The following is a 12,308-nucleotide window of genomic DNA, read 5'->3' as shown; positions in this document are numbered from 1 at the left end:
ATGCACAGATGCACCATGGGATACTGTCAAAGTTCTGCCCTAGTTACTGACGTCACTTTTAAAGTTAAGATCAGAAGATTACTCATATGGTTTCTGACTGACTCTCAGCGTGAAACCAGTTTCCTGTCTCTGGTTTTGAAGACTTTCTTCAAGCATTAAGTCTTTATTCAACTGTAAATGTTTTTTTTTAAATTTCTTCAACAATACAGTACACCAGCCTGTTTATAGGAGACGAATCAGAGGAGAGACAAATATGTAGCCGATGTCAGGATATTATGTTTCCTTAACATGTTGCTAAGCAGGAATATAAAGTATAATTCAAAAAAGAATTGATCCTTGTGGAACTCTTTTTTGTTTGAACAGATTTAAATCCACTGATGGAAACATAATATCTTTCCCATAAAGACTCGAAAAGTTTAAAACTCAAAAATGTGGTTTGATTGACAGTTGCCAAACAGCAGTCCCTCCTACTTCAAACCAGTGAGAAGAGCGCCAGAAAAAAAAAAAAAAAAACATCCCTGATCTGAAGCAATCCAAACGTGTTGACGTGAGACCTTATCACTGCTTGATTGAGAAAATAGGTTTTGGGGGTTTTTTGGGGGCCAAAGTACACAGGAAGGCCTGATAGACCAACAAAACACTAAGTCTTTCAATCAGAATATCCAGATCCACCGCACCACAGGAAGCTGTGAGGTAAACCCCAGACCGATCCGCCCATGTTTGCTCATTCCTCTCACTGTTCTAGAGGAAGGATTTCAAAAGAGCACATCATGAAAAGTTATCAGAACGACGAAGCATTTACAACGGTCCAGAAATTGAAATGGATAAAAGAATATATGTTCGCATCCTCGAGGTTAATTCTCTGTAAAACCTTGGAACAGTGGCTAGTCCTGCACATTGGAGCCACAACCCTCTGTGGTGGGCCGACTCGGTTTAACTATTGAGCTACAAAGAAACTAATTCTTCTTATTATATATTATTGTTGTTCTTTACTTTTTCTATGTGTCTTTTGTGAGTCCCCTAACTTTAAGTAAGTGCAATACAAAATTGCTGGAGTAACTCTTTAATGGCTTATAATTGTTCAATTAAGAAATAGCTAATTGTTTATTAACTGATAATAAAGTATAGTTACACCCCCTGTGGAAACGAAAATGGTTGTTCACAGCAGCACGAGCTTGTTGAAACAAATGGCTTATTGTTGACATCTAGGCTGCGTATCTCCATTAGGGAATTACAGCTCCGTACTTCCGGAGTTGATAAGTAACTAACTGGCTTCCATCAGGGCCTAAGGTTGGCTCACAGCCCCGCTACTGAGCCCTGTCATACTAGCTCTGGCTCCGTCAATGTATAGTTTCAGTGAAATTCATTGATTTCATTGGCTCGCGCGACTCCAGCGCCCCTGCGCTGTTCGCGTGCCATACGCTCTTCCCGCTGTCCGTCACCCGACGTCTTCGCTTCAGAGCGTCTTCGGCGTGTCAGGCGGCTCTTTTGTCATTGGTCGTTCCGGTTGTCCGTCAGGCGCGCTCTACTGTGGGATTGGGCTCCTCCCGGAGCCGCGTCCCCCCCTTGGCCGTACCTGTCTCGCTGTGAGAGGCTGACAGCTCTTCCTGCTCCGCGCGCAGCTCCCGCCCCTTCATCCAGCTCCCAAGAAAGGAAGGAGTAACTGCTCGAGCCGCATGTGACACTTCCAGTATGCTGCAAATCAGCGCTACTATGTGACTCCTCGGGATTATGTTAGCTGGTTTTGCGGTTAGTGGGAAGTAAGGTTGGAAAGTTTGCAATTACAGCTGGCGTTTTAGGGGGGGGTACGGGGGCTAGAAGGGAAGGTGGTGCAAGTGGTTTCGGAAGAGGAGCGTGGCAGCGAAAAAGGAAAAAAAAGGTTGGAGGGGGGGGGGGGGGTCTTTCCTGTGTGATACCAGATAGCTCTCTTCGCTCGCCCGCCACGACGGGACTGACGTAGAATATGGCGGAGCATCACCCGGTCTCCGACAACAAACACAAATCCTTGCTGAACTCCGGAGCGTCGTACTCGGGGAACGGACGCAGCAGCACGGCGGTGGTGGCGGAGAGAGGCAGCAACGCCGGGCAAGGAGGAGGAGGTCTGTCCGGCGGCCTGTCGCAGCCGGCTGGGTGGCAGTCTTTGCTGTCTTTCACCATCCTGTTCCTGGCCTGGCTGGCCGGTTTCAGCGCCCGGCTCTTCGCTGTCATTCGCTTCGAGAGCATCATTCACGAGTTTGACCCCTGGTGAGTTTGGTCTTCCCCCACATGTACGCACATTCATGCACTTAGCTTCTTTGCGTTGTTTGTCAAGAAATGTTGCTACAAATGTAGCCTCGGTTGTATTGTTGGGATGTATCTTTCCAAACATGTCAAGTGAGCTGTTTGTCACGCGCCTAAATTCACAAAAAATAAGACTTCTTGCTTTTTTTTTTGGTTCAAACTTCAAACGGGGACAAATCGGGCTAAATGCTACTTATTGTGTTTTGTGTATCTGTACCTTTTTCTGACCTGTATGCTGATTGAGAAACACCCCCCACAGTTAAGGCTCTCCTCCTCGGTACCAAGTGAAGGCCTGCGTATCTATTGTCGTTCATTATTAAGTGCAACGTTGTAACAGCCGGTGGGGGGGTCACAGCAGAGTAAACTAGGACAATGGTGACAGCCCTCATCTGACACGGGTTGAACCCGGAAAAGAAGCAGTCGCGAGCGAAGTCCCTCTGACACAGATTTTCCTCCTTTGTTTACCTGCGATTACGGGGTCGTAATGTGACCTCAGTGACGCAAACTGTCATCATGTTGTACCCTATTCTTGCACCCTATTCCTATAACAAGGGTTTGTCTCCACATCTGTGCAAACTTATTCTGCTTAACAATATCCAGTGTTCGGATTCAGTGTGGTCTTGAAAGTTTCCATCACCTTGAATACTTGAAGTACACGCTGCTGATTTTTTTATTTTTTTTTAATTCAAGTGTGTAAAAGGCTTCGGATGTTCGTGCAGCCCGGGCTTGCAGCTGACAGTGAGGTTAGCAAGATAAGGTGTGAGCAGGGCCCTGGCCCAAAAAGTCAGATTTTGCACTCATTCATGTTTGTGTTATTCTCAAATACGAATGATCTCCTCATGCACATCATGCATATGAAAGCTCCCCTCAGTTGAAACCAGCCAGGGGCCGACGCGCTTCATCGCAGCCCCTTTTCTCACTTGTGTTTTGATTTCAAAATCTCTACTACTATGACTTCTGGTTCTGGCAGATATTGTCCATTAATGATTTTTTTGGTTGCCTTGGCCGAAGCCTGCATTGCATCACTGCGAGCATTTTAATGATTATTCTGAGACCAAGCAGCATGGATTAAACTGCTTGTCGTTGTCTCGTCTGCTGAATAAAAGAGGGAGACTTGAAAGCTCTGCCTGGATGGAGGGTCCTGCGCCTTTCCCCGCGTGTCGCTGTCTGAGAGCCTAATGTGGCATGGCGAGGAGTGAAATTTATTCACACGCCACTCTCAGTGTTCTATCGTTTCTCCCTTTGCTATCAGACTGGCAGCATGATGTAAACTAGATATGTGGATGGCCGATGAGACGTGTGTGTGTGTGTCGGTGTCTCCCCTGCAGGAAATCAGGTGATGCAGGATGTGAAAGGTCAGGTAATATCTGCTTGTACATTTATGACGTACAGTACATTTTCGGGCCGCCTCATCTGTGGAAGAGGAACCCTCTGCTCTGTGTCGGCGGAAGAAGCTTGTCTTTGCCAAACAGTTATTAATGTACAACAGGCTGGAGTTTGAACCCGCTGTTTGTCTCGCAGGAAGACATTTGAAAAGTGCGGAAGGAGTAATCAGCGGTCACACTAAAGACACCTGGAGGTTGTCGAGCATTCAGGAAGATAAAAGCAACGGAGTTTACAGCCTTTACCCGACCGCTGTTTGATGGCAGTTCCCTCGTGCACTCGTGATGTTGCTGTCGTTCTTATCTTTTAAAAGAGGATGATCACAGTTGTGAGCCCCTCCCCCCACTACCCTGTTTCTTCCCTTTCTAGCCTTCTTCTTCTCTGTGACGTGTCCTTTTGATGTGGCTGGTTTATAGTCCTTTTCCTTCAGAAGCGATAGACGGAGTTGGATGGCGAAGTGGATCGGCACTAGTGTCAGGCGGGCGGCCCAGTAGATGGTCATGCTTTGAGCTTTGACTGTGTGAATCACGAACACAACAGAAGCAATAGAAGGTCTTCATTAATGCTTATGTCTCTGTCGGATGAACTTGCTAGTGAGACTTCATTGAGTCCAAAAGACCAAAATGAAAGCTGTTTTCTGGTTAGTGTGCTTTCTGAAAACTGGTGTTGGTGCTCTGACAAAACTCATTTGTAAGTAAAACAAAAAACTTCCCTCTGATTGATATATTAGGCCGGTGTGTCAGATAGAGCTACAACGATTAGTCGATTTGACAGAATATTAATCGCCAGCTATTTTGATAATCGATTCGTCGTTAAAGTCTTTGTTCTTGCAAAAAGGGCAGAAAATGCTGTTTTCAGCATCTCAAATATGGAGATTTCATGCTCTCCTCTGTTTCATATCATATTAAACTGAACATGCCAGAATAATATAATGCCATTGTAAGACTTGGGGTGTTGTGCAGCATTGCACATTTTTGTCAACGGAGCCGAGAGTCTATTTTATTCATTGTTTTGTTTTATTTGTTTAGGCTATTTCAATGTTTTTTTTCCCCATTCCAACTCCAATGTCTCACTATTCTCCTTCAGAATTAATAGTTAATTTCTCTTTGAAAGGCTGTAGTTGATTTATTATACTGTTATGTCATCATTATGTCAGTGGCATACATTAATCTTAGTTGTATTTGATGTCTAGGACAATAAACCAACAAAATGTGAGGTTGTGATGGGAATAATCAAACCCTAACCTTGGTAACAACAGTATTATTCAAACATTCTGAAATCACTGGTTGGCTTTGTGCCCTAAAATGAATGTTGATGGTTGATGGCAGCAAAGTGAACTGAGAAGGACCTTGTGAAAGCAGACAGGGTGACAGATCCTGTCTAATGTGAGGATACTGTTCTCTTTGTTGTCGCATGCACAAATGGAAGATAACTGGAAGCGGCCCCGTTGTTTATTGAGGATGGAGTTGATGGGCTGCAGAATGGGGGGGGTCATCATGAGCCGTGCCACATTACAAGGCGCTCTGAGGGGTTTCTATTTTCCGTAATAGACCCGAGGCTGCGTTATTGCTGTACACGCGTCTGAGACATCTAGTCGTACCACACTGGTGCCTTTTTGAAGGTTTTGAAATGAAGGGCAGGGAGGAGAAATGAAAAGTGCCTGCTTGAAACGGAATAGGGAAGTAGATCCTCTATTTAGCCCCGTCATTTTCACCAACTGCCTCCTCAGATCTGATTCTTTTTCTCGCTCATTTCTGCTTAATCATCTCAATCCTTTCACTGCTGCTAGGGTCAAATGGAGTGAGTGAGTCAGTCCTTATTTTCTTTCTTTTCTTTTTTTTATTCTCGGCTGTAGATGACAGTTAAAAAAAAAAAAAAAAAAAGAAGCTGGATCCAGGTCAGCAGTGCAATGCAAGGCCGATGATTCACGAGAGCAAGTGAGCTCCCGCTGCCTCTCCATTAGGGTGCCTTCAGCGGCGCACTGTGCTCAGGTCGCGGGGGTCGTTACAGTTTGTGCCCGTGGCCCGGCTCTGTTGACGGACCACCTGAAACCCGATCCTCATGGCTGGCGGTGGCGATGGCGACTCTGCCAAACGCGGGTGCTTTTCACCGGGTAGGGGGAGCAAATGTTCCATCAGCCGCCGGCAACAGACAAGATGAAGGGGTCAGATAGGCCGACACACTCGCATACCCACCGGGAGGCCGTGACCTTGTGCAGTTTGGACTCCACACTGCTGCCATTTTCCCAATTGTTTGCTGATGATGATTTTCTTCAGTCCTATTGAACAGCCCTGCAATAACTCTGTCTATATGAAGCTTCAGATGTCGAGCTGTTGACACCAGCACTGGGCCTGCTGCTGCATTACTGCAGTAATATGACTCCTACCTCACAGTGGAGCTCATTACCGTCACCACTGCTACTGCTGCCGGTTATTCTTGCTGTCAGCCTTTAACATATGGGAACGATACATACCGTATTCATGGGAACATGTTATAATATAACATGTTTGTGGTGTTATTCTGAGCAAATGCAGGACTTTAATGTCCGTTCAGTCGACTCAACTCGTGGTACATTTGGCAACAGAAGTTAGTGGTATTGTGTTTGGATTGCATTAAATCAAAAAGTGTTTCTAATAGTTTTCCAGGAACAAGGCCTCACTTGGCATTACATCGATCTTATAAATGCCTAAACATCTATTTTCTAAATCATTTACCGAATGCCTCTTGCAATGACATCACACGGATCAGGAGAGAGGACACCAACGGCACTCGTATTTTGTTAGCCGTCTTGATGCTCAGAGCAGATCTGATGTCTGCTAGCTAGCGACGTCATGAGGAAGCGCAAACTCGACGATAATCGGCCACTCAAGCAAGAGTTCACGGCATGGCGATGTAAATGAGGCACGTCGTATTTCTGTGCAGGAAGTGATTCAAACCCGACACGATAGATGTTTTTTTCCTCATTCTTGTAAAATTGCACTGAAATTTCATTCCAAGTGGCAATAAAAAAAAGTCTTAAGTGTTAAATCTAACTCTCCTTCAGATTTAGGAAACCTGAATTCACCGCTGCAAACCTTTTGTCTGAAATGTACCGTTGAGTCAACAGTTCTGACACAGTGTCAAGAAATAGGAATAATATTGGTTTTACAAACCTCCGACTCACTTACTGTCAGCTGTGTTTGCCACACTAAAGGTCTGTCTACTGTCAACTGCAGTGAAGACCTCATTTTGTCAGCTAAACGACATTGAGATTGAAGGGGTGGTTCTGTTTGATTAAATTACAGGACAGAGGGGTTTCCATTTTTCTGGAGTGTACAATAACATTTTTATATAAAGTTATGCTTCTGGATTATATTTGATCAACAACTCTCAGTGATCTGTTTTCCTTGCTCGTAACTGAATGTGGCCTTCCTGTATCCCTTGAAAGATCCTTTATCGGCACAGTGTTTGGTGTCCCACTGGACCCAGTGTACGCGTGATCTTTTGAAAGTCCAAAAACAATGTACGGTAACAATGAAAAGGCTGTTGTGGAACAGTGAGCAGCGAGATGTTAAACACACCCTTTTGATTTGAACAGAGATAATTGACATTCTCTTCACATCTTTACGCTTTTATCAGCAGTGTCTCCCCTGTATATTGTACAGGACTGGCTTCCATGACAAAGAATAGAAACTTTTTTCCTAAATGCCAAAAATAACACTAAATATCGACTCCAGTGCGTCCCCTATATTCATCCTGGAGTCCAAGAAGTGTCTATGGTTAGTTCACATGTCTGTAATAACGGAAGGACAGTCGAGTGTCTGTTATCTGAACTGCTAAAGTCAGTTGAACACGTGAAGTGACGATAACGTATTGTTGCACGGTATACCGATGTTGGAAAGGTATCGCAATACCATTTTAAAAACGGTACGATACCCAATTTTATTAGTAGCAGTACTTTTAACAAAATAATGATAATACATGACGGATTCAGTGTTTTAAGATGAGCTGAGACCAGAGAATATCGTGTCAAAACCAGGCGGCAACCTCCGGTTCTGCCGATGTGGAAGTGTCTTAAAACTTGCATTCTCTCTAGTGTCCATCAGGGGGCGACTCCTCTGGTTGTATAGAAGTCTATGAGAAAATGACTCTACTTCTCTCTTGATTTATTACCTCAGTAAACATTGTAAACATGAGTTTATGGTCTCAATCTCTAGTTTCAAGTCTTCTTCAATACAGCATGATGTTCATTTAGTGAATTATGGTCCATTTAGAGTAAATGGACCATAAAGCAGAGTATGCTTTAGGGCGGGCTTACTGTGATTGACAGGTAGCTGCCGCTACGAGAGTCGTATACGGCGTCTCTACGTCACTCCTCCACATTCCAAATATGGTAACTTTCGTTCATTGGTTGCGGAAAAAAATGACATGGCGACAGCCGTAATCCAAGATAGCGAACTCGAGGCTTCAAAACATCAGTCCACAAACCAATGGGTGATGTCACAATGACTACGCCCACTTCTTATATGCACAGTCTCCGGTCAAAACAGGCCTTTGTTTTGCGCTCATTGTGACATGAAGTTTGTTAGAAGTGATGTAATGTAGCTCTGGTGCGTTTTATGCACAGTGAGCGCAGCACCAGACTCGGTTAAAAAAGAAAAGAAGAAAAGGCCTTTTAATTGGTACATTGCTTGTCACCAACCTTTCATATGGTCCTCTTAGGAGGCAAGTTGGCCTTGTGTGCTCTGAATAGTTTGGCAAAAATATGCAGCCATAATTCTTTGTTTGAATGAAAACTACATTTGTGGCATTTGCTCCTGCTGTTCTTCACCACTGTTTTTGGAGGAAGGAAATAACTGCAGTCACAGGCGAGCCCTCTTTAAGTGAGAGGTATTTTCTTTTCAAACGGCTGTGCGGCAGGTCTGATTCATGCCGATGTGAAGAGTGGTTCATGTGGAATTTCTAAAAAGTGATTGATAGACTTTCGGAAAAGTAACTGATGTTGATTGCAGAGTTGCCCATTTGTACCTATAAACTCCAACCAAGCAGATGCTGGAAGCTTCAAGAAGCTGGCAGGCAGCCATTACTTTCAACATCACCACCTCCCCTTGTCACAGTAAAACAACTTCTACTGTGGCTGCTGTGTCACAGCACCGTTGGATTGCATGGACCTGTTGTCAAGGTGTTATTAATGACTCATCAGAAAAGAGTTAATAATAATATTTCTGTCACAGTCATTTGTATTTCCCAGGAAATCCTTCCCACCACGTACGTGTGGAAGATACCCTTTATTCAGCTTAGATAACACAAGTTTTTGTTTTTTATTATGCAACATCCAGAATGGGGATGAGTCATTCTAAGCTTTCATTCGGATGGGTAGGTTGAAATAGCCCGAATGATTTAACCACACCGTTTTACTCATGTAAGCTTGGTTTTATGAGGGGGAAGATGGCAGGAAGTTCTTCTCTTTATGTCCAACTGGGTCACATTTAGGCCTCAATGGCATTAAGGTAAAATGTCATTCATTTGGAAATACTTTAGAGTGTTTCTTTCTGTTAATATCTCACTCCACCAGTCAAACTGTAAGATGGCAGTCAGAGGAAGTAGATGATCACAGTTGATCAGGTTGTGTATCTGTGTGCGTGTGGACTGCTGCCGGAGCTATATGCGCCGCTTTATCACACACTGTTGTAAGCCAGTTCCTCTTCCACCACTGGAATAGCAGGTGGTTTTATCATATTGGAGAGACATTCTAGTCAATTTATTTATCTGGCTGACCAACGGAAAGTTTACAGGTAATGCGTACATTTTGAAATGACACAATGAATCGGCAAAGAGCTCCAGAACAAAGAGGCTCCGTACAGTGTTTAATGTATGCCCTAAGGATACCCTCTCCACACTTTAACGCAGTTAGATTCTCTGCCTGCACTGTACTCCAAAACTCCAGCTTTGTGACACACACCTCTGAAGGCCAGTGAACTTGTTTACCATTCACCCTAGCACTCTCACCTCTTTGAGCTCCATACTCCTCCTGCTCTGCTGTCTCCTCCCCCCCCCCCTCAGCAGCTAATTGGCTCTCAGGGAATTGGCTCAGAGCAAGGAGGTGTTTCGGTCCAACCATGCTGAGCATCAAAGAGACTATGGCAGTAGCTGCTTCTTCAAGAAACACTGAGTTTTGGCAAACTTCATGACCTTGTAAAACAGAGCAAATGCTGGCTTTCAGCCGCTTGGCCTTATTGTGGTACATTCATTTTAACCTTATTGTGGTACATTCATTTTAACAAGGGAATTTGAAAATGTAAATGACAGTTGTATTGGTACAGCGTCGGAAATACACGAGGGCAAAGGGCAAAAATGCCCCTGAGAAATATAATTTTGCCCCTGATATCACTAGGAGGGGGCAAAAAATGCCCCATAATTTCCTCTAATAATGATAATTTAATGAACTTGTCAAAAACATCGTAGTCTATATGACCCAGTCCAGTTGCCATAGAATGTTTTTGATTTTCGCCTTGACTGATGTTGCGTGTGCGTGAAGAACCAAACTTTCTAAACAAATAAATAAATGGAGCGCTTCTTAATCAGACCTGTGACTGCGGTCAACTGAGCAGACACTTAAATTGTAGTGCACCTACATGCTGAAATTCACGGTAAACGGCGCAGATCGGGAGCGAGCGAAGGACTTTGAAAGCTAGCGGAAAGATTAACGTGAGACAACATCCGGTTTCTTCAGACGAACATCCGGTTTTCAGAATAAGATGCCAAGATGTATACATATTGCATAATGGAAATTAGATTAAATGAATTATATTCACATTAAGTATAAAACATTCTACCTGCATCTCGTGAGTTAAAGGGAAAATACACCTAAATTGTGTGCAAAGTGTCTTTATTCTTTGATTTGAGGGTTGCTGGAAATGAATAATACCTGACTGACAGTCAATTAAGATATTTTACTTTGCAAAAACTCTGAATTTGTACCTTCAAATGGCACATTTTTAAGGTGCTATAAAATTGTTTTTCTCAAAAATTCCACACAATGACTGATGTATAAGTTCAGGACAAAAATGGGTAATATCACAATATTTAAGGTGTGACAAAAATATCTTTCTCAATAATTCCATACAATGACTGATGTATATGTAATCAAGGCATCGTTGACTTAATAATTGTTTAATGGTTGTTTAAAAAATGTAATAATAACAATAAATAACTACAAAGAAATAGAATAAAATTGAATATGATTGTCTGATTTATGTTTTCTGTTTGTTTTTTGTTCAAAAAATCTAAGAAAACACTTTGAATCTGTAGACTACTGCCTAATAGTCTTATTGCCATTTGATGACAATTGCTCATATACTGTAAGCCTAAATAAGTATATTTATTATTTTGAACAAAGGTTAAATGTTATTTCACAAGTTTCAAAAAGTGCCCCCAATTTTTTTTTAAATGCCCCTGGATTTCAGGCACAGATAAAGACATCAAGAATCGGCTTAATAAGGCAAGGAACGCTTTCAAAGTACTGAATAACATATGGAGGTCACAGCAGTACACCATCAAGACCAAACTTAAATTGTATCAGAGCTGTGTTTTATCCACCCTATTGTACGGTTCTGAATGCTGGAGAATGACACAAGAAGACCTCAACAGACTATCAAGCTTCCACACCAAGAGTTTAAGATGAATACTGCACATTTTCTGGCCAAACACCATTTCAAATAAAGAACTGTATGAGAAATGCCAACAAGAATGCATGGAGACCATTTTCCTAATGAGAAGAAGATGGGGATGGATAGGACATGTGTTGAGAAAAGATCTTGCTGATATTACAAGAACAGCCTTACATTGGACACCAGAAGGGAAAAGAAAACGAGGCCGACCAAGAAACACATGGAGAAGAACTGTGGAGAAGGAGATGCAGAGCCTAAACCACTCATGGGGCACCATCCAGCGACTCGCCCAGGACAGACGGGAGTGGAAGACTTTTGTTGCTGCCCTACATGCCAAGAGGCATAAAGGGAAATGATGATGGATTTCAGTCAGTGGGGGCAAAAATTGCCCCCTAAAAAAAATATGTAAATTTCCTACCCTGTATTGGTATCAGTACTTGGTATTGGCACATACCTTGTGTTGGGGTTTTGGAATCGACACTGGGAGAGAGAAACGTATAACCGGTGGTTTCTTTGTGTCCAGGCTGTATTCCCTCCAGTTGGTGTGTGCTCACGGCTCCACTGTGTCAATTTGGTCCTAAATTTCTACATTTTTTGGTGTCTGACGCTGTCAGGTTTTCTGATGCAGGCTGTCTTGGGTCACACCGAAAAGGGGCCCTGAGTGAACGTTTGACTGTCTCAGCATTTGTCCTACTGTCTTGTGGGTGAGGCTGCTTTGATTTTAACAAGCTATTATTTGACTTTTTTCATGATTTCTGATGGAGTAAACGCACCAGGAGGCGTGGTACTCATCTCGGTTGCTTTCTAACAAAGCTCCATTTGGCATCTCCAGTAAGAGGAGAAAAGACTTTCTCGCTGGGGTTGGGCTTGTTTCAGCTCTTGCCAATACTTAAGATGATTTGAATATGAAGCTTATAATTTAGTGACTGGCCACTCTAACGACTTCTTCTTTTTCCTCTGCTTTGATTCCCACCGTGCTTTGAGCTGTTACTTTTG

The 12,308-nt window shown here is 43.2% G+C and overlaps 1 protein-coding gene across 1 annotated transcript in view; it reads left to right on the top strand.

Annotated features, from left to right (window-relative positions):
- The first annotated feature begins 1,579 nt into the window (after positions 1-1,579).
- Positions 1,580-12,308, top strand: part of LOC142955069 (dolichyl-diphosphooligosaccharide--protein glycosyltransferase subunit STT3B-like) — a 48,905-nt gene continuing 38,176 nt past the window's right edge. Inside the window, exon 1 of the mRNA XM_076096422.1 lies at positions 1,580-2,244. Coding sequence (XP_075952537.1) covers positions 1,964-2,244 — 281 coding nt within the window. The 5' untranslated portion in view covers positions 1,580-1,963. The remainder of the gene's footprint in view (positions 2,245-12,308) is intronic.

Source organism: Anarhichas minor, unplaced genomic scaffold, assembly GCF_050575085.1.
Source record: "Anarhichas minor isolate MPS153535 unplaced genomic scaffold, ASM5057508v1 ptg000022l, whole genome shotgun sequence".
Classification (NCBI taxonomy): domain Eukaryota; kingdom Metazoa; phylum Chordata; class Actinopteri; order Perciformes; family Anarhichadidae; genus Anarhichas; species Anarhichas minor.
The sequence above is the reverse complement of the archived record's forward strand: the minus strand, read 5'-3'. Positions and strand labels throughout refer to the sequence as shown.